The 24,211-nt window shown below is 36.5% G+C and overlaps 1 protein-coding gene across 1 annotated transcript; it reads right to left on the reverse strand.

The window, feature by feature from the left end:
- Window positions 1–8,726: 8,726 nt before the first annotated feature.
- LOC143847324 (putative serine/threonine-protein kinase PBL10) lies at window positions 8,727–23,987 on the reverse strand. The gene is made up of 6 exons (XM_077356122.1): window positions 23,954–23,987; window positions 12,298–12,617; window positions 12,056–12,191; window positions 11,823–11,965; window positions 11,606–11,729; window positions 8,727–9,622 (listed from the first exon to the last, which is right to left on the reverse strand). Exons 1-6 carry the CDS (start codon window positions 23,967–23,969, stop codon window positions 9,207–9,209), a joined length of 1,155 nt encoding a protein of 384 aa, XP_077212237.1. The 5' UTR covers window positions 23,970–23,987; the 3' UTR covers window positions 8,727–9,206.
- Window positions 23,988–24,211: the final 224 nt, after the last annotated feature.

Below are 24,211 nucleotides of genomic sequence, written 5' to 3' on the forward strand. Positions count from 1 at the left end.
AGCCATAAGCAAGTTATAATATATACTAAACAGTCTAAATGTGTTCTACCCTGAGGGTTGGGAGACCTTAGGCGGAAGGCCTTGAGGGACCTGTTGAACTAAGTTCTTGTACTGATCGACCAGTGTCGTCATTTGTTGAAAAAGAGTCCGAATTTGCTCGGGCGTAGGAGCCGAGGCGGGAGTTGACTGAGCAGGGCCTGGCTCCGCAGCTGCCGGAGGAATGACGACCCGCGAGGCGAGTCATTCTCCCCGAGTTGCTTGTCGTGGTGTTGTTCGGACTGCCCGAGCAGGAGGTGCTCGGGTACTCTTTCGTCCTGCCATTTTTCATGAGACTTAGAACGGCTTTTTGTTCGCGGTCCCACGATGACGCCAATCTGTTACGCCCGGAATTGGTAATAGATAAGGCAGTGACGAAGGAACTGACTTGGCGAGTCCTGATTGCTGAACTGATTAAAAGGTTACGACCTGCACAGTGGAACACGAGGTTAGAAGGCCAACCCGAAGTCGTTGCTCCGGACGGGCCCTTCGACACTCAAGTCAGTGATGGGTACAACTGAGCATATCAAAGCTATGAACAGTGATTTTTTGGGATTCGAGTCCTTTACCTTGTCTTTATAAGGGCTATTTATAGTGAGACTTTGAGTGTTAGTTTGTTCATTTACCCTTTTAGGATAGGTGTCGTCCTGTTATTGGTTCAAATTATGCCCATGTTTCATTACCCTCGGACAGGTGTTGGCCCAAGGTTGGGTGAGGTGAATACATGATTCCGTCTTTGGTTTGGTGCAATGACCGTGATACCCTTTAGGGAATGAGGGCTTTAGGGCTTTGCCCTAGTGCCATGTGTCGTATGATGATTGGGGCTGTTCTGAATACCCCATCAGATATTATTCCACCAAAAAGGCCCATCATTTTGCATTATCTTGATGTAGTTTTCGATGGGGCCTGCATTCTGTAACCATCAGAATACATGAATGGTGGGCCCACAAAAATGAATGGTGCTGATTATCATGCTGACGTACAGGCTGTTGTGTCATTGCTTCTCATGAGGTTCTTATTGAATTGCTTCTCATGTTATAATTCCCTTTATGTTTGTCCTAAATTGAATGATCTTAAGAATTTATATATAGGACAAACTTGTCTAAGTAGAATAGCCAATCCCACGAACAACTTATCCAAGGATTTATATCTTCACGGAGAGCAGCCTCATTTACGGGGATACCATACTTTTAGAGGCCCAACGTATTGTATCCAATTAACAAGACAGGGCACTCGGATATTTAGGGATACTTCAATGATATTTTTAGGGAAATGATATATCCGCCCCTTTTGATGACCAGGAACACCCCCTGTCAGTGCATCATTGACTAAAGAGAGGCTGTTGTACTTTTGTCAGAAGAATTCAATGCCCCTGATTGCCACAAACACTGACAGGAGGTGTTCCTGGTGATCAAAAGGGGCGGATATATCACTTCCCTATTTTTATTGATCAAATAACTGTCTTGTTTTAAGCATATGCTTCTAAATTACAACTATAACTTTATTATTAATTTCATCTTCTAAATTAAATTCAATTAAATTTGATGGTATATTATTTACAAGTGTCGTGTCTCTTGTCTCCTGACATGAGATGTTTTATGATATCTGTGTCCTATATTCTGTAAAATGCCGAGTTATAACATCGTTTGTGTTTCTATGCGTATCTAGGTATCATATGACGAAACATGTCACCTCTGTGGTGGTTTCTAAATGTAAAACCACCAGGCGAGAGTACAAAAGGCAAAAGCAGCTTAGAAATTGCTTGAAACATCTACGTAGTGTCTTTGCCATACATTAAACTAGAAAAAAAAGGCACATAATGATGCGCACAAGAGAGCGACAATCCCCTAGGGCTGCAACTCGGGTCGGGCGGGTCGGGTTTTGAAGAACCCAACCCTACCCGAGAAATATCTTGGGTCGGGTTGGGTCAGGTTTTTTTTTCGGAAAACCCACGATTCCCAAACATGGCCCTACCCATGATAAATCTCGGGTCAGGTCAGGTCTTTTTACGTTGACGCAATTTTTTAAGGAAAACTCTTGTTTGGCAAGGCAACTCAACTCATAGAAGTAGAAAAACTCAAGCATGGCAAACTCTTTACATTAACTAATAATTAGTCCAAAGAGAATAAATTGATGGATTACCAAATGAAAATGATTATACTCATATGAGATAAACAACAAACTATTTAGTGCATTAACTATTTAGTTGAAACTTGAAACCCTAGAGCTACAGGGGGAAACGAACAGAAGATGGAAAGAGCCCCTGTGATTGCGTGCGCGAGTGAGTTTTGCTTTTAAGTTTTCACTTTTAAAGTAACAAACTTTTACAAGAAAAAAAATACATACTATAACTTAAGTGACTCGGGTCGGGTCGGGCTCCTTCAAACCTGGCTCGACCCGAGATTGATGCGGGCTTTTGGATCGGAGACCCGGCTCGACCCGAAATCCGATAAACATGAACCCAACCCAAGCTATTTTCGCGTAGGGTCAATGCGGGTCGGGTAAAACCCGACCCAAGTTGCAGCCCTACATTCCCCTCACAACTTAGGAAATTGAATTTAATTAGACCACTATAAAGTAGTAGGGCTCCACTTTATATATATATATATATATATATAGGCAAATAATATCAGCAAAACCATGTTTTGATAATAGGCCCGAACTCACCTTGTCGCATATCTTTTTATCTAATGTCAAAGGCTACTGACAGCTTTTTAGAAATTGTATAAACTAAAAATAATATTAAAGTACAATTTTGATTAACATCTCAGCTGTTCTAGTCCCTAAGACATCATATCTAGCATCCCTTAAGCAAAAAATAATAATAATAAGAAGAAGAAGAATCAATATTAACATTTCTTTAAAGTAAATGATGAATTAATTTTTACCCGGTTTGAAAAACTCAGGGGCACAGCAGCCAAAAGTGCCCAAGCGATCAGTCAATACATAGGATCGATTTCCAGTCGGCCCATCCATTGCCAACCCAAAATCAGAAATTTTTGCCGTATAGTCCTGCAATATGGATGAAATGCAATTTCAATGACCCAAAAACACAGCATCATTCAAAACAAATAAAAAGACCCAAAACACCTTACTCACTGCCCATGTGCAATGTTATAATGCATTTAACAAATAGTTAGCGCAAAAACTATGTATGGAAATATCTCTTTAAACCAACACAAAAGCCTCACATACTGAATCAAGGAGGACGTCGGATGACTTGCAGTCCCTAAAAATTACTTGTGGCACTTGTCTGTGCAAAAAAGCAAGCCCCTTTGCAATTCCAAGAGCAATTTTCATTCTTGTAACCCAAGAAAGTGGGAAAGTGGGGGCTGATCTCTACCACCTGTGGAAACAAATCCATTAAATTGAGAATGATACTACACTTGATTAGAAAAAAAAACCCAGTACAATTTATGCTGCATTTACGGTTGAAGAGGTGGCTATCGAGGCTATGGTTCGGCATATATTCATAGACCAAGAGCCGGTCAATGTTCTCCTCACAATACCCGATAAGCTTCACGATATTGGGATGTTGAAGATGACGTAAATATTTAACCTCGGCCTGTCCAAAGTCCAAACATTGAGAACAAGTTACACACATTCAAGCGTATGTTTTTTCTTTTTTTTTTTTCTTGAATGGTAAAATCAAGCCTATGTTAACAGAGACAGAGAACCTGTGTTTGCTTGATAATTTAAATGAAACAAAGGTATTTTATTACCATCCACTCCTCCTTCTGTCTTTCGATTTGTTGTTCATCGCTTATATTCATTTTTTTGACGGCAACATCTAGTCTCAGTCCTGTAGTTATTCGTGTCCCGTCCATCTCTTGTATTTGGCCTTTGTACACACATCCGAAGCGTCCTTCTCCTAGCCGGTCACGAAAGTTTCCGGTTGCAGCCCTAAGCTCATCATAGGTGAAATTTCTAAATTCAAAAGAGTCAAGTATTCTTTGAAGTGGCGTTGGCAAATCAAGGTCACTCGTCGACCCCATTGCTTGTCTGGATTCCAACGCTGAAAAATCTCTGATGTTAGACAGTGGAATCCATCCAAAATGGTATCTCTTTTAAACTCTTTTCTTTTCAGAAACCCAATTTATTCATACTGATGTATAAACATAGAAGAGCATTGATAGTAATAAAATTTTGTGACCATTTCTTAATGATGATGATGGTTACGACAAAAATGGACTTCAATAATACATTTCCACCATCTATTTGTTTTGGAAAGATGCCAAAACATGTCGATGGCAGCATTTTCGCTGTGAATCAACTCATGATCCCAAGATTGCACTTACAAACTTTTTTTTAGCAAGATTTGATTTTTAAATGCAATGTAATAGAGGCTCAAGAACAAACAATGCAAGCAAAGTTCATGAACAAGAGCATGATCTAACAAAGATTATTCCACAGAAGGAGGGTCAATCGAGATCCAAAAGGTCAGAGGTGATTGAAAATATCATGCCAACATCAATATTGGAAGATATCTATTTGTCTTAAAAATTGGCAAGCTCGCCCATAACCATTTATGGGGATTTTTATTGTAAATTTTTAAAACCACAAGAGAGTCCGACTTTAAATGAAACAAGACCCAACCCTAACAAAAACCAAGCTCTCCAAGAACTACAACGGGATTCAAGAACATGCAAGAAAGAGCATGACATCCAAAAAAAAGAAACATACAAGCTCCAATAATCTCCAACTGCAAATGATGATTAGAAATGGTGTAAAAACCATAAAATAAATTCAAACTATCAGACAAATGAGAAAACTATAGCTCTACCATCACTGAAATAGGATTCAAGAACATGCAAGAAAGAACACAAAAGCCACAACAATAAAGATTGAAAGAAGAACCAAATACCATCGATGAGACCATAAAATCATTAACCCATCACATATAAGAGATCCACAGAAATATATACCCATGATAACAAGATTCAAGAACAAGCAAGAAAGAACTCAAGAATCACCAACTATAACTATACTTTTCTCAACAGATGATACTAATCAAATGCAGATCAAGTTAGCAAACAAAAACAAAAAAAACAAAAACAAAAAACAAACAGCAAAACATTAAAAGGATACAAGAAATGCAGCAAGATTAAAAAAAAAAACTCACATTAATCCACAAAAACCACCATCCATTAGAGATTAATCAAGAATTTTCATCAATAAATATAAAAAGAATTAAAGGAACATACTATAACTCTAATACAAATTCAGTACATCTAGTCTATCTTGCAGATGAGAAGCAGAGAAACACAAAATCTCTAAGAAAGACCATGAAAATAAAATCCGAACCCTTATATTTTCTGTCTTTGGAAGAAACCATGGAATGAAAAGTACCTGGAGTTTCCTTCATGTTTTCTTGTGCTTCTCCTTCATCATCACCTTCGGTTCTCTGTCTCTTGAAACATTTCCCAATCCCCATTGTTGAAATTGTGAGAAGAGGAGAGACACCAAAACACAATATAGGATTCTTTCGCTCAAAATACGTTCTATCTCGTTTTCCCTTGCATATACGTTTATAATAAAAGGCTTCTGGGTCGAGCGTAAAAGGACAGAAATAGCCCCGTTCTTTCTTGGTCCATGAAATTTTACTAAAAGGAAATGATATTTCCAGCCTCTTTCTTTGGCCTTTTTCTTGAAAATGACTTTAGTTTTAGTTGAAAAGATACAAGAAATGGAGTGGAAATATCACTAATTCTAGACAAGATAATGGTAAGTTTGAAGTATTTGGAGAATGGGATTTGCTAGGGACCATTGCAGAAGGCATTTCGCAGCTGGGATGTTGCATGTGAGAGCAGCCACTCAAGCCCAGATGTTGTCTTATTCATTTAATTCATCAGAATCATGCAACAGTCCAACCGCGAAATGCCTTCTGCTATGGTCCCTAGCAAATCCCTCTGGGGAATTTATGCTCAAAATATTGCTTATATATATTCACCCTTCCACTTTCTGGGGAAAAATGGCCACGTGGCCAACACTCTCTCTCTCTATCTCTCTCTGGTGGGCCCCATGTTATGTAAAACCTTATAAATGGTATAGATTCTTTTAACTATTTCATAGCTTGTACATGCAAATTTTTAACTATTTCATAGCCCCATGGTATCTGCTACTTTCTTGCTAACGGAAAGAAGGGCGAGAAATCAGAAAACGACAGCTGGTCCGCTTCTTCTCTCGTCTTTCATCTACAATTTTGAAGAAATCCCGGATTCTAAAATCCGCGTATCCAAATGGCCCTTAAGTTTTTATGCTTTGGCCATATTTTTACCCCATTTTTCCTCATAAAAATTTAGACATAAAAGCAAGTTATTTTTTAGGGATTTTTAACAGTTAGTCTCTGCTTTGCAAAATTATTGCTAAACAGTCCTCAAGAATTTCATATTTGTTAATTACTCCCTACTTTTAGAAAATAATTTAACCACATCCACCAAATCATGCTATGATGGGGTGGAGCACAACATTTTATTACCATGCCTAGCATGAGTGGCCGAGTGGGCCCACCATTCTACACCTCATGTTTTGATATGGTGGGCCCACCATCTCCACCCATACCCAAGCATAGGGTGGGGTCTACCATTTTACATCTCATGTTACTAATGTGATGAGGCCAACGTTTTACACCTCAATGTTTTTTATGGGATGGGGCTTGCAATTTTACAACTCAAGTTTTGGTGGGTGGGGCCCACCACTCTACGCAAACCTATGCATAGGGTGGAGCCCACCAATTTACCCCTAATGTTACCATCTATATCCAAGCCTATGCATTAGGGTGGGCTCACCATTTTACGCCTCATGTTTTGATGGTACGGCCCCCATCATTTTACAACCATGGACCTGTAGGATTGCCAGAATTTTCTGGAAAAGTTTTGAAAGAAAAAATATTACTAAAATTTCCTACTTTTCAAGACACGGAAAAAGTTTTGAACCAGCCCTCTACAATTTTTACTTCCATGCACCTTCACTTTGTGATAATATCACTCTAAATTAACCTTAATCATATCATATCTACTTAAATTGTGAAAAGAATTTTTTTTTCCCTTTACAAAATGTTTTTATTGCAATCCAAAAAAGGAACATGCCACTTTCTCTGTGGGAGATGATAAATTCGTACCCCTGTGGGATTACTCGCTCCCCTTTAACGTCGACGCTTGTTGACGTCAATTCACGTCAAAGGTGGTTTGACGCTTGTTGACGTCAATTCACATTACAGGGGTGCGAGTAATCCTACAGGGGTGCGAATTTATCATCTCCCTTTCTCTGTCTGTTCATACAGCTCAAATTAGGAGGAATGATCGATCTTATTGTAATACAATGTCCCGACTACAGCATAACGGCCCCACCTTTGTTTGATCTGAACCGTCTCTTTGATAACCTTTGCTTTGAATGTCTGCTATCCTAAAATCAGCTAAAAAAAAGCTCAATCCTGGCATGAATATGGACCGTCAAAAACTACATATACAAAACACACAAGATACAACTTGATGGAGATTGCAGGCTCCCGCTTCAGACCTAATCTAGATAGGGGTGGACATGGTTCCGGTTCGAACCGAGGAACCGAACCGAACCGGCACATATGGTTCGGTTCGGTTCGGCTCCATTTCTATATGGTTCGGTTCCGGTTCCGAAATCCGGGAACCGGTGCAAATTCGGTTCGGTTCTGGGTTTGGGATTCCGGAACCGAAAACAGAACCGAAAACCGACCCTCACCTTTAATCCTTAAGTTCCATACCTCCTCATTTGATAAAATCACCCCACGTCCATTTTAATTCACCCCCTTATAAGTTTTAATTCATGCAGGGGATGGAAATATCATTTCCACGAGATTTTATAGGGTGTGGGGTGTGGCCCTAAAATCTAGTATTTTCAAAAAAGTAATGTACGGCCCACTTCATAGGAATATCCAAACCGTTCATTTTCTGTTTTTTCATGCCTTAATCAAATGTAAAATGACGACCCAAAACAATAAATATCACCCAGGCTGTTACTAGCCCACTACTATTACCGTTACTATGGTTTGCACCTTGTCGCATGACACATGTAGATGTTTAGCAGAATGGACATCTACAAACACTAAGCAGGGGTTACAGGGCCATTGGTGAAGGTTGGGTAAACCCAGAACCGAACCGAACCGAACCGAACCGAACCGATTATATATGGTTCTGGTTCGGTTCGGTTCCATACATATATGGTTCGGTTCTGGTTCCAATTTTAGGGAACCGATTATATATGGTTCGGTTCTGGGTTTAGCCCAAAACCGAACCGAATCATGTCCACCCCTAATTCTAGATGCGGTTCCATCCGTGGGGCCCAGTAGGGACATTTTGGACCTTTTGGAATTTTTATTTTTATTTTATGTTATTTTTTTCCAGTTGCCTATATATTGATTTTTAGTTGTTTTTGCTGTAATAACATTGATTACATATTTCTTTTCTCTTATATTTCTTCTCTTCTCTATTTCTCTTTTTTCCCTGTACTTTTCTTCTCTTCTTCTCCTTTTCTTCTCTTCTTCTCCTATTCTACGCTTTCTTCTTTTTCTCTTCTCCATGCCTGCATTACGACCACAAGAAATCCACATCACTGGATGTTATGATTCCGCAATTAAAGTTATTTTTGGGCCATAAGAAATCCAAAGCAAACAGTATCAAATGAACGGTTCAGATCAATCAAAGGTGGGACCCAATGTGGGCATCGCATCATATTACAATAAGGTCGATCGCGACCTATTCATCCTTTAATTAGATGTCAAAGACTGTTACAATTCCCACAAAAGCTATCACCAAAGCAAAGGCGTTCATATATTTCCTATTATCTTCTAAAATTTTAGGACAAAGCATTCTATAGCGGTGTTTAAAATTGCGGATTTGACGCGGAACGCGGCAAAGAAAAATCCTTGTCAGACACGGTGCGGACGCGGCTATGAACGCGGTTGACGCGATCATAACTGGGGAGAGTCAGAGGAATTTATTGACACTGTAAGGCAAAACGCGGAATGCGGATGTGGTGCAACGCGGAATGCGGCTGGGGTTAACACTGTAAACTCTTCTTTGAAAGAGAAACAACAGTGCTAAAAATGGGGGAAAAAAGAAGTAAAAAATGTCTTTGATTTGCATCCACGACATGATCTTGAGTGCAATTGAGAAAGAATCATAGCTGAGAAAATTTCACCACCCAGACTTCTCTGTTGAGCCACTTGGATCTATTTCTTCAATGTTAGGCTGGTGGCCTAGATTGGGCATGTCAGTGGTATTATGAGGATTGTCTGTTTGAATATCTAGCACCTCAGGAAGCGCCTCAAGCTTCTCGACAATGTAATCCATGTGAGGCCTAAGGTCCCAATCTTCTTTGGTACAACTGAGTGCAATTTCTGCAACAATAGATGCTGAGTCATGTGAGTATTGGCCACCAAGTCTCTTGTCCATAATGGTGAACCTTTTGTTCTTATCAGACAAGACTGGTGAGGCCCATTCGAACAGCACCTTCTCTGTTGTTTCCATACTGTTCAGCGCTTGGCACCCCGATAAAATTTCCATTAATATCACCCCGAAGCTATATACGTCGCTCCTTGCCGTCAATTGCCCTTGAGATGAAAAAAAAGATATAAGCGTCCATACTGAACTTAATTTACTGTAAGTAAAGAACGACAATTAAACAACAGTTGTTTTATGTTTAGGGAAATACTGAAGAGGAATTGAAAGCTTAGTCATAGATTTGAAAGGCTTCAGAAATTTGCATGTTCTGCTCTGTCTTCTTCCTGATTTCAATTGGTTGTTCCTAAGAGTGATTTTTCTTTCTTTTCTTTTTCGTAGCCTTGCAAGATTGTCATGGTACAAAACTCCTTTGAGTCACATTGGAATGGCCTTATTGGATAGCTGGCTGTTCACATTTGATTTTCATTTTTTATTCTTATAGGAAATATGTCTTTCTTTTGTTTTATTTATGACTTCAGAGTTTCAGTTTTCCACATTGTTGTAGGAAATATGTCTCCTTTGTAGATTGTCTCTAGTTTAGTTTGACAATGAGTATCAAGAGCTAACGGGGAAGAAATGGTTTGGCATCTTCAACTCTTTTAGAAGGGAGTATTCTGTTATTGGCTAATTCAATTTCATGGCATCAAAGAGGATGCTCCAAGGGGGTGAGACCCTCTCCACTTCTCTCATATAATTGAATCTGATTTGTCTACCTTGTCAATCATTGTGCCAATCTTGTGGGTTTCTGTGACAGTTACAAATAATCCTGAAGAATAAAGAAAAGTTCCCTTTGAAGTGTTCGTGGTATAGAGAGGAAAATTCATCTTGTAAAAAGGTGTGTGTGTGTGTGTGTCTAAACATAAAAGAGAAGGGGCAGCATATGGATTAGAGGCTTAAGACACAATTATGAATGAGATGACTACATATATCGAAATGCATGGCATCACAAATTTTCTCAGGACAGTGGTGACTGGTGGCTATATGGACATAGTGAATGTATGAACATTTCAGGATTTTTCAGAGTTATTGAAGGTTAAGGCCTAGAAGTGCTTGGAGGTTTCCAACTAGGGGATGATTTAAACTTACCTTTATAGCAATAAAGGTAGCCCAACAAGAGGGATTTGGCACTTCGGTTCTCCGTGATCACTCACAGTCACGATTCTTGCCCTGTATAGTTCAACTTGGCTACTGATTGAGGTGCCTTTCAGGGTGTTACTCTGAAGCTTAGTGAGGTATAACATCACCCTTGGTTACAACCAGTTAATTTCTAAATGATTCTTATCCATTCTTTATTCTCAATTGAGCAGATTACCCACATGCATGGAGAGAAACAATTAAGCAGAAAAAAAAATGGGCAAACCATGGAACTTGTGTAGCTTGCAGTGAAATTGAGCTGTACCCTATCTATATTATTTTACTAGTGAAAAAAAATTCTTTCTATTGTAAAAAAAAAACGAACAGAAAACAGTTAGATAATCAATGCAGAGTTTGAAATTCATGCCATGGACTAAAACTGAAGGAATAGCACTACTCAAGCAAAATATAAGGTATATACAAGTTTCAACTAAAACTGCCACATTAGGTATCTCTAATGACTTTTATTGATGATCGGTGACTCAGAAAAGTCTTCTACTGAAAAGACTCAAATTTTCCACCAATTTAATAATGGGTTTTATTTACCCCCTCTAGGATGATTCACACCCCTTCACCGTGAATTGATGTCAAAAAGCGTTAAAAGTCCGACACTTTTTGACGTCAATTCACATTAAAGGGATGCGAACCATCCCACAGGGGGTGCGAATTTATCATCTCCCTTAGTTTAATAAACGCAATATATCTGACACGGAATGGGGGAAAGCATTTCCTCCGTAGTTTCTGTTTTTTTTCATGTAGTATTAATATGTTACTGTTGTATATCTTGTCTTTGAAAATATTTTATTTTAGATAAACATAATAATATTAAAATACATTTTAATGAACATCTCAGCCGTTCTAATCCCTAAGACATCAAATTTAGCATCCCTTAGCCAAAAAATACACAGTAATGATGAATATCATCATTTCTTCTAACTAAATGATACATTAATTTTTACCTGTGCTGAAAAACTCAGGGGCGCCATAACCAAAAGTGCCAAACCGATTAGTCATTACATGCGAGCGATCTCCGGTTGGCCCATCCATTGCCATCCCAAAATCAGAAATTTTTGCAGTATAGTCCTGCAATATGGATGAATTTTTTGCAATTAGTCAGAGAAAATGCTATTTCAGTATGGAAATAACTCTTATCACCAACACAACAGTTGCACATACTGAATCAAGTAGGACATTTGAGGACTTGCAGTCCCTGAAAATCACTTGCGGACGTTGACTGTGCAAAAAAGCCAGTCCCTTCGCAATTCCCAGAGCTATTTTTATTCTTATATCCCAAGAAAGTAGGGTATGATCTCTGCTACCTGTGGAAACAAACCCATTTAATTGAGAATGGTAGTGCAATTGATTATAAAATAAATACATAAAACAAGCACAATTGCCATTGCATTTACATTTGAAGAGGTGCCTATCGAGGCTGCGGTTTGGCATATATTCATAGACCAGAAGCCGCTGATTATTCTCCGCACAAAACCCAATAAGCTTCACAATATTAGGATGTTGAAAACGACTTAAATAGTTAACCTCAGCCTATCCAAACATTGAGAACAAGTTAGAAAAATTCAAGCCCATGTTAACAGAGAAAGAGAACATGTGTTTGCTTGATAATTGAAATGCAACAAAGGTATATTATTACCAGCCACCCCTGCTGACTTTGATATACTTCATCACTTATCTTCATTTTTTTTACGGCCACATCCAGTCCAAATCCAGTTGCTATTCCTGTTTCGTCGAGCTCTTCTATTTGCCCTTTGTAGACATATCCAAACCCGCCTTCTCCTAGTTGGTTGCAAAAGTTTCCGGTTGCCACTCTTAGCTCACCATAGGTGAAATCTCTAAGTTCAGAAGAGTCGAGGATTTTTCGAGCCGAGGTTGACAAAATAAGGTAACTTGTCGACCCTGTTGCTTGTCTGGCATCCAACGATGAAAAATCTCTAATGCTGGATAGAGGTATCCCTGCAGAATGATGTCTCTTAATTTTAAACTCTTCTTTTTCTTTTCAGAAACCCAATTTATCCATATTGATGTATAAACATAGTATAGTTAAATGAAGTAAACACAAAAATGATGATGACGACGACGACAACCAAAATGCCAACAAAAACTGCATTTACTGCAGGGTCATGATAGTAATAACATTCTGTGATGATGACAATGATGATGGTAACCGCGAAAATGAACTGCAGCTATACATTGCCACTATCTATTTGTTTTAGAAATATGCCAAAACATGTAGATGGCAGCATTTTCTATGCTGTGAATCAACTCATGATCCTAGATTGCAATTTTGAACCTTGTTTGTTAGCAAGATTTGAATTTTAAATGCTATATGATAGGCTCAAGAACAAACGATGCAAGCAAAGTTCATGAACAAGCACATGATCTAACAAAGATTATTCAAGAGAAAAAGAGGATCGACCGAGATCCAAAAGAAGGTCAGACAGAGGTGAACGAAAATATCATGCCAACTTCAATATTGGACCCTGTAGATATCTCTGTCATAGAAAAAATGGCAAGCTCTGTCATTATGATTTATGGTATTTTTAGCGATTTTTATTTAATTTGTATGTAAATTTTCAAAAGGTTTCGATAGATCCATGAATAGTGTTTTTAAATGATAGGGAGTCTAATTTTAGCAGTTCTATTATTTTTAGTAATTTGGTTTTTTTGGCTCTCTCGGGTTTTTCACTTTGGTTGGATTTCTAGTACTTTACTAGCATCAAGTTGATAACATAGAAACTTGGATTCACGTAATGAAATTATTTGAGAACCTACAATGGCCTCGAATAATGCCATTGATTCATAATTCATATGAAGAGCTTAATTAATTGGAATAAATTCTTCAAAGGGTATCACAAAAGCAAAATTGACTCTCATCGATTGTGGATTCACTAAGTGAAGACAAATAGTAGAGCGAAGATCATTTTGACAAGGAGTAAAATTAAGGTGGACACTCACACATCAACCCTATCGATGTGTGTGGCACCCTACGATTTGTGCACACGGACACGAGTGTCGCATGTCAACACGGACACGGCAAACCCCCAAAGTTTAGAAACGGGGACACAACTAAAAAACTAATAAATCTTAAGATTAATTAGATATAATCTAAAATAAACATGAGATAATCAAATAACAACACAATCATCAATTTAATCAAGTTCTCTTCCGTCACCAATATGTAGCAAGAAAGGGAGACCAATAAGATACAATGAATATAATGTTGGAATGAGAGTTTAGGGTTTCATATTTAGTGACAGGATATAACTGAAAATATTATTTATAGAAGGTAAAAGAAGAGTTTATAATAAAAGAAGAGTTAATAATTTGTGTCGATACACCCACATAAAGTATGACACTTCTAGCAGTTTATTTAATAGTGTCGAAAGTAGTGTTGACACGTGTGCCGTGTCGGACACAACCCAACATGTGTGTGAGCAATAAACTCAAAGTGTCATCTAAATCATATGTGACTCCAATATGTAAAGCTCGAGGTCAAGATCTTGAAGATCGAAATCAATGAAGAAATTATAGCGTGGTTCAATTTATTTGAGTAGAACATGGAAATAAAGGTTAAAATCCTTGATTTGCACAATTAACCACATGTAGAAGTTTCTTTACAAAGAAGATATGATTGCTTCATCGAAAAAAAAGAGATATGATTGATTCTCCAAACAAAGATCAAAGTAGAGTTCATTTACTATTTACAAAGCATATTAAAACATCATATATATAATATACATACATACATGATACATGAACACATACAAACCCCCCCGCACACCCCGCCCCACACACACATAGAGGCTATTGATACCTACACGACCATGTTTCGATAAATTGAAACAAGGTGAGTTTGCCTCATTATCAAAACATGGTCGTACAAATATCAATAGCCTATATATATATAATATTTTGATGTTCTTTGGATAACTTGAGAATCTATGTGAATTTTTTGGATTGGATTTTGGATTTTACCTTGCCACATGTTTTCCTTTTCAGAGTAGGATGCTTTTTCTCTTTCTTAATTGTTTCTTATTTTAGTTGTTGAGCTTGTATTATATTATGGGAAAAAGGTTTATGAGCTTGAACGCAGATAGCTTATCTGCGCTCAAGTGCACTCCAATATGTAGGCCGAAATTTAGGGGGTGATCCAAAGCATCCATTTGGAAGGCCCTTCCATAGATAGGGTGTGTACCAAAAATCAGATCAGTAGGATCATCCTAACCCATCCAATAGTGGAGGGGAAAATGGACAGACACTATTTGTCCACAAATCTGCCCATTTTTCTCCTCCACAAATGGAAGGGTTAGGATGACCGAATGGAGCTGATCTTTTGTGGATACCCCATCTATGATAGGGCCTTCCAAGTGGATGCTTTGGATCACCCCAACAATGTGAGCTCACCCTGTTTCTGCACTCAACCGCAGATAGGCTTATCTAAGCTCGAGCATAGGAACAATAAGCCCATATATTATAGTATATATAGGCACATGATATTTTCACTACCATGTTTTGATAATGGGCCAAACCCACCTTGTCCTTTATGTTTAATCGACTCCTACGAGCTTTTTGGGAATTCTAATAACTTTCGACAGTTGGTTAAATAATACGAGACAAGGTATAATGTTTGAGTAATTGGTGCAGGGAGCGTTGAACGACAACACCAAGATAAAGATCAACAGAAGCATCAACTAAAATAATCTCGTGGGGAGCGAAGCTGCTTCACCTATGTGAAAGAGCCGAGACTCTCTTCACAAGTGATGTCCAAAAAATAAACTTTATTCATTCTCTTTTTTCTTTCCTCATGCCATTACATAATATAGAGACTCAAAACTCAAGAATAGCAACTCTAAATACTTTCCCAACCATTATTCTCAATCTTCTAACTAAAGCAACATAAATAGAAAAGTAGAAACATGACTAAAGCATTCCTAAAATAGTATTAATCACGTAATCTGCCTATACCATATCCGTAAAATGCCTATAAATTAGCCAAATCAAGTCCAAATCTCGTAATCTTGGGCTCTTTAGATAGGTAATCGAAAAAGCTTTCTAAAAATACCAAAATCAAGTTAAATAGACAAGTTTTGATGCCCCAAAAAAATTCTACAAATAAAATGACGAAAATAGGAAATAAAAAATAGAAGATTTGATCCACGCCGCACGTTCTGCATCAGTAATGCTAATCAAAACATGATTGTGCAGTATCTATTTTGTTACGAGATTATTTTGCATTTAATAACTTATTTAGTGAGGAAACAAAGCTTGATATACATGCTATAATGTTTGAGTAATGCCAATCTTTTTATAGCATTTTTTAGATTTTCCATTTTACTTTTATAAGGAAATAGGACAGGAAAGATGAGAGTGTCGGGTTTATCACTTATAAAATTGTCGGTATTATCAAATGTATCATTTTAGCCCAAAACTATGGATTCTACCTTCCTTCCACTTGTGAGTTTCAGATAAAAAAGGGAAGTATTGGTGAAGATTTTTTTTATCAACAAAAAAAATCAATCACATCCTAATCAAATTAAAAAATACTCAATAATAATAATTAGTCAATCAATTTGAATATATTATACAGTGGGGAGATAAGACGTTGATAGGGCTTTAGCAATAATTTTTATCTAATTGATACGAATGTAGCAGTTCGTTTTGTCAATCATCCATGATCCAAATATGACAGGTTGGCGTGAGCTTATCCATGTGGTATGCCCTTTTTAGAGGATGCCGCCACTCGAATTCAAACAGAGATGCTCTAGCACCGCTTCCTAAGAGCAGTGTCTCCACTGATTTCACCATGGAAGCTTGATCGAAACAAAGCCATGAGAGGGGATTTTTATATTCTGCATCAAATTGAACTATGAGAGTATGATAATCTCGTTCATGAATGATTAGAACTTGTCAACTCAAACTTTTCTAAGAACTTCAATAATTATATCATAACAATCGATCAATATTGTATGAAGAGATATTTACTTAATAATCTGAATGTTTTAAATGAAATTACAAAGTTAGACTACTTATCGAGTTGAATCAAGAGAATCCACTCGTCATTCTTACGGCAAAATCACCACCACTTTGATGAATCGAAGATGCAATTAGGTTGTTGATGATTGGCTCTAAGATAAAACAAATCTTGCCTATTGCAAGTTCACTCATGAAACAAGTCTAATGTGACTTGATGACTCAAAAATATCAAAATTCAAAAATCTTAGAAAGACAGCTAAAAAAATGTGTTAGAAGAAGTGGATAAAAACTCCTTAATTAAATAGAGAATCTCACACACTTTCACACAGATGATCATTCGCCATAGTAGGGTCCATGGACACCCACCACACTGCAACACGCCATGCAATGCAATGTCTATGTCCACAGCCCAACCTGGATTGGCTCAATGCGCATATTTGTGAAAGGTTTCTTCTGTAAGAGTCTCTAGCCTTCTTTAGATCCCAATCTTTAGAGAGACTACTTCTCTCTATATATAAACCCAATGGTTGCCTTGTGCACAACTGATGTGGGATTAAAGTTTTAACGCTAAGACAAAATACCAAAATATTTTAGAGGGAAAGTTCTTTTACAACATAAGATAAATTACACAAAATTAACAGCACAATTCTTTTGAAATTTGAAATAATCCTTTTAAAAACCAATTAAAAGATAACAATTCCCCACTATTTCAAAATTCAATAGAAAAAAAGTAAAGTTATTAAGATAGAATAATGAGTCATTCATCCATGTATATGTTGTAGACTTGAACCTATAGATATATCGAGTTTATAAAGTATTTGATGAAATAAAGTCTTGAACCAAGAACTTTGAGTTATGAACTGAGACAATATATCGCACCTATTAAATTCTAGTGCATACATGTTCTCAAATTTGCACTTTGTTATGTACTTATCCTGACTAATTTCCATGAGAGCTCTAAAGAACCAGTCCAATTGTCATTAGAAGCGGCTACACTTCTACACTCATTTAATTGAGTCTAGCAAGAGTGGCCTTTAACTACTACGTACCTACCACTAGAATGCAACTATAGGTATAATTAAGAGTATAATAACTCAAACTCTTTACATTATACGTTGCACACATACACATCATAGGGATTGGTATTGAGAATTTTATTGTCTCAATCGTGGTGCAAAAATCACTCTGATAACTTATTGCTCCCATTGACCTACTTCTTTAAATCTCTCATATACATTGGGTTTGTGTTATCAATGATTTAATCAATGGACCTCATTTCCACCCTCTTGACATATTCTCAACTAACTTCTTAACTAGTCTTTTAGCAAGATAATAAGTAATATTGTTTATCGATCTCAAAAAATTTATTGTGACCGCTTCATTCTTTACTAATATTTTAATGGAGTTATTCCTTCGATAGATGTGTCCGAAATTACTATTACTACCTACCCTTGTTATTTCACCTTGATAATCAATATTTATTGTTATTGCAGAAAATGATCCATTAAAAAAGAAATGTCTATCAGAAGTTTTCTTAGGCATTCTCCTTTCTCCATTTTCATTTTTTAGAAGCAATTACTTTTTACTCCATAATTAATTGGGCTGTGCACATTTGCTAGGATGATTTTCATGACACTTCTTCACCTGCTTTATAGAAATGAATTGTTTCTATAGTATCTGAGTATGCAAAGTTTACATGGTTGATTACCGAGATCCTGTAGCTTTTCCTGTACTACATATTCGTGTCTGGTCTTAGTAGCCATTTCAAAAATTCAAATTACATCATTGTCTTATCTCAATACAGTGGATATCTAGAAAAATTCCATTGCCATTCACAGTACCCTTAAGGTATCTCAACACTCTTAATGCTCCATAGTGGGCGTTTCTTTGAATGAATGTATAGCTGCTCGCCCTCCTATCATGTAGGTCAAAATTAGGGGCAGTTTTCTTCTCAAAATTTTAGATATAAAGTTTTAGGTGTCTTTTATTGCTTTACAGTATGTTCTGATGATCATCATATCATCCGCTCGCAGATATATAATAACGCCTTCATTTTATTATCAAATTGGTAGTACAAATACTTGGTAGATCTAATAAAAATGAATCTATCAAACAACATCACTCTATCAAGAATTTCATCCCATTGTTCAGTGGCTTGTTTCAGACCATACAATGACTTAGTTGGTTTGCACACTTTGTTCTCCTTTCCTTAAACTACAAAATCTTCCTTTTGTCCAGAACTTGTTGCCTGTCTGTTTGGATTTGTAATATTTCACATCATTATCAAGTTTTAGATTCTTTCTAACAGCATATTTGCAACCAATCTTTTTAATGCCAAAAGGTGGATCTGTCAAAACTTCATGTGTTACTACACATGATTGTTCTTATTCCACTTTGAAAGCTTTTTTCTCAAAATAATAAATTTGGTGACAATATAGTTTCTTTGTAGGCTTCTGGATCTTCTTTTAGAAGAAAAGTTAAGAACCATAATCAAATCAAATTAAATCAAATCCAGCTTCTTTCCTAGCTCTCCTGGTATCTGATCACTAGATATAAAATCATAAGATCTCTAATCAGTAGGCCCAAAGCAACTTGATTAATTTGAATATATAATTTCAAAGAATTTAGCTTCTTATATCAAAGCTATTAGACAAACTTTTCTTGGTTTCATTTATCATCTTAGTTTAAGATTGCTATGTACTGATCTCAAGATTGAGAATCCATTTGCACAATTGTAATTTGCATAACCAATATAATTAATAGTCTTAGGATCCAGCTTGAACTTTTTAGGATTTGATAATCCTACTTTAGCTAAATACCACTACATTGTGAGGTATTGCGAGGTTTCTACTGTTTCATAGTTCATAACAAGTTTTATCTGATCCCAAATGTACCTTGCTTCCTGGTGAATTTTTTAGTAACGTCTGGCATAAACCATGTGTTGGGTTTCCACGCAAAAGCAAATAGTCCCACATCGGTAAATTGAAATAGATGGGGATGGGAGGGAATGGGCACCCTCCCTCTAACAGCTAGCTTTTAGGGGTGAGTTCTACCCGGTTAAATCCCCAACAAATGGTATCAGAGCTAGGGCGTGATAACCCCGGTTTGCCTCCAAGGGCGGGAATGTCCTTTGGGGAAGATCTCAGATACCCCAGTCTAGTATCTCGTGGTTCCCACGTAGCCGCCACGTGGAGGGGCGAGATGGTTTACATTGCTTCAGCGTAGAGGGGGAGATTTTTGGGGTTCCATGCAAAAGCAAATAGTCCCACAATCAGTAAATTGAAATAGATGGGGATGGGTTATAAGGGAATGGGCCCCCTCTCTCCAGCAGCTAGCTTTTTAGGGGTGATAGTTCTACCATGTTAAATTCCCAACACCATGTTTACTAGGGTTCTATTTATCCTTTATCATTTTGTTGCAAAGTGTCAGGTGACTTTCACAGATTTTCCAAACTTATTTGAGGTAAATTTGCCTCATCTGTTAGAACTATGAATTGTTTTCTTTTTTAATTGGTTTTCAACTTCTATAACTGTATTTCTTGGATGGCTTTCTTTGGATACTTATATTATAAATAAATATATTATGTTTGTTTTCTAAAGTAATTAATTCATTCTTTAGGAAATATCAATAAGTATATTTTTTCTTTAGAGAAGTTCACATGACCTAAATTATCATACCATTATTTTAAGAAAACTCTTAAGATAGTAAATTTTTCCTACCTTGGACTCATTCTTTGTAAGAAAAAATTTGTCTGCCTCACGCAAATGCTGAAAACTTTTCTTAAGAAGAGAGAGAACCAGACATTAGTTTCTTTCAATTATCTAGTGCATGAAGAACATCGTTAAGATTTAAAACCTATTCCATAAATATTTTCTCTCCATATCCAAGTGTCTCACTACATACATACATGCACCGCACCACACCACATCGTTAGATTTTAAAAAAATCTAAAATGGCGTCATTGTCCTCCACCAGTCATTCATATTACTAATTGTTCTCTCGCTGATAGATTTTTAGCCACATTCACTTGAAATGATCGACTTTGCTGTAAGATTCACTGAAAAAGTTGGTCTTTCCTTTCTCATTCTTACACAATTGGCATAATGACATGGGTTCTCACATATGAAGTATTATTCTCTTTCATCCTGATGTGACCATTATAACTCTTTCGTGATGCATACCTCAATTTAAACATAGGAATCTCATCTAAAGTAGACTCAATCAAGTTTCATCTATCTAAACAAATTGTTCTCTTTTATTTTAAGACGAATAGACATGTATTGAAATGAATATTCATTACAGTCATATAGAAATATGGAAATATTTCTATATTTCCGATAAAGGAAGATTTTTTTATATGGAAATATTTCCCTCGATATGGAAATATTTCCTATAAAGGAAGATTTTTTATTTATTTCTAGGTTGTTACTCTAAAGTATTTTTTATATTCACAAATAAATTTCATAACTTGATCCTTTAAGGAAAAATCTCTCATCAACAATCTCATAATGGAACTACTTTATGATAAGATGTTCCTTAGATCCTCTTGCTTCTACTTAGTATTTTGTTCTAGAGTTTCCTACAACTCCTAAATAGTCTTATGTGCAATTGTATTGTGATCCACTCGATTCAAATAATATTTTTATTGTCATATTCCAAAGTTTGATCCATTGAACTTTTTAGGTCATTCAGATTTACGATCATGCATATGTATGCGGTTGCAATTAGGATGTGATAATAAATTATAGTTCTTTTGTGAATACAAAAATCAATGCGATTGGAAGGTTTATTACAATATAGTTTGATTATTCAAAATTTGACGGTAAAAGTTTCTGTCTTTAGATTGTTGGTCAAAAATATGTTGAATTTCAACTAATAGATATAAGCTCTACAGTATGAAACAAATTGAAATGGAAATTAAATAAATCATAATATTAGCTCTATAGTTTGATTGTTGTCCATCCATATTGCATGAACATAGTCAATTAATTCATTCCATCTGGAACAAGAAAAAAAAGAAGCTATACAAGAACAAAACAAATGATGAAGCCACATCAAGAGTCTTTCCAAATAGATAACTTAATGTTCAATTTCTAGTTTAAACCATCAAATAAAGGCAAACTGCAAGCTCCAATAATCTCCAATTGCAAATGGTGATTTGAAATGATGCCCGAGATTAGCAAATAGTTAAAATAAACAACAAAATGAGAAGATAATAAAAAATTAAGGAGCCTAATCTGATCCAATCACGCATAAAAGAAACAAGAAAACAACAAGCACAAAGATAAACGAGTGTATTACGTGGTTTGACTATGACGCCTACATCCACAGGCGATAAACTGATATTTTCAATATGATAAATAGATACAAGAGATTTAGTTAATTAGATTGGCACTTTTGAAAGATCCAATAACATGCAATCCTCTCATCTATCTCTTTTCATTGAAAGATCTCTTACGCTACCCACATAAGGTCTAATACTAATTTTATATTAATTTAGGTTACATAAGTCTCTCTCTCTCTCTCTCTCTCTCTCTCTCTCTCTCTCTCTCTCTCCCAGTCCAACTAGAACACAGGAGACAAGTCCCATTTTTTTACAGAAATGTACTAAACTTACTCTCATGTTTGTTTCCTAATTGAACAAGGGAACCTCAAGAGAGTCCCATTTTTGTAGATACAAGACATCAATTCCAACAATCTCGTCCTTAACTTGTTTCCCAGCCATCATGAAGGATTTTCGTTGGCATTTCTATATATATATTTTTGGCACCGAAAATATCATTGGCCTTCTAAACCGCTATCTACAATTTCAAATCATTTTGGTTCTGACTCCGCCTGACTCGATGAAGATGATCAATGTACATGTGTATGTCAGCTCAACTAGTCAACTCTAGATCAATCCTCTCCAACTCATCATCCTAGGAGTGTTGATTAGTGGTTCATGCACCGATCATCACACACACCGCAAAACTATAAGACAAGTCAATATCATATCGCATAGTTAATAATCTCAGCCACCAATCTCAGAAAATCTAACTAAAACTCAAAAGTGCCTATCGCCTATCAAACACTTCTGATCATCTCGCCAACTTAAACCCGCTTCGATGAGAACTTTTGTTCAAAACTGACATTCCAATCAATGCGTCATACTTGTTGATTTTCTTAAAACCTGCAAGCATGGTATAGTTCACTTGAAACCAGATCTAAACTGCCTCTAACAGATTGGAACAGTGCTACGCCTACAATTAAACTCCACATATAGATTGAATCTCTAAAAAAAATACTTGGTTCTTTCTTTTTCCATATCTCAAGCTGCTAACTGTGTGCTTAATTTGATACAAAAATGCCATGGGCGATGGCTCGATGCATTCCCTGTGAGAAATAGATAAATGGTGATTACAAGATATTAATCCCTAAATAACCTTTAATCCTCTCCTCTCCTCTCCTCTATCTCTCTTAGGTCTAACATTAACATCATACAGATTTAGGTTAAGATATTAATCCCAAACAACCTGTAATCCTCCTCCTCCTCCTCCTCCTCCTCCTCTCTCTCTCTCTCTCTCTCTCTCTCTCTCAGCCCATCTAGAAAACAAGAGAAAAATTCTTTAGGGTTTTACAAAACCCTCTCTCCTCTTTGTTTCAAAGTTCAAACCACAAGAGAGTCCGACTTTCAATCAAACAAGACTTAACCCTAACAAAAATTAAGCTCTCCAAGAACTGCAACAGGATTCAACAACATGCAAGAAAGAGCATGACATCCAAAAAAGGAAAACTATAAGCTCCAATAATATTGATGATTAGAAATGTTGTACATAACCAGCAAATAAATTCAAACACACATAAAAATAAGAAAACTATAGATCTACCAGCATTACAATAAGATTCAAGAACATGCAAGAAGAACAGAAGGCCTACAGCAAGAAAGATCGAAACAAGAACCAAAAACCATCAATGATCTTTCCCTACAAATGAAAAATGATGAGACCATAAAATCATCAACCCATTACAAAAGATATCTAAAGGAATCTATATCTATAATGACAAGATTAAAAAACAATCAAGAAAGATTTCAAGAATCACCAACCAAATCAATACTTTTTACGAACGTAACCATATACAAAAAGTTACCAAAAAAACAAACAGCAAAACACTAAAAGCTCAAAAACAAGGCAGCAAGATTAAAAAAAAAAAAAAAAAAAAAAAAAAAAAAAAAACTCTCATTAGTCCACAAAACCCACATTAGAGATTCATCAAGAACATTCAAGGAGAATATATTTTCTCGATCTTTAAAAGAAACCATGCAAAGAAAAGTATACCAAGAGATTGGTTCATGTTTTCGTTTTCTGGTTCTTCTTCGTCATCTATAGTTCTCTTTCTGTTGTAGCATTTGCCAATCCCCATTGAAATTTTCAGATGAGAACACACACCAAAACACAATATAGGATTCTCTTCTGAAAATAGGGAGATTTTGTTCAGTAACGTCTGCACGCTTGTATCTCATTTTCCCTCGCATGTACATGTATAATAAAGGCACCGATGCGAGCCTAGAATTACAGAAATGCCACCGTGCTTTC

This window comes from Tasmannia lanceolata, unplaced genomic scaffold (genome assembly GCF_043159265.1).
Source record: "Tasmannia lanceolata isolate RefF3 unplaced genomic scaffold, GAP_Taslan_0.1 ptg000015l, whole genome shotgun sequence".
In the NCBI taxonomy this organism is placed as follows: Eukaryota; Viridiplantae; Streptophyta; class Magnoliopsida; order Canellales; family Winteraceae; genus Tasmannia; species Tasmannia lanceolata.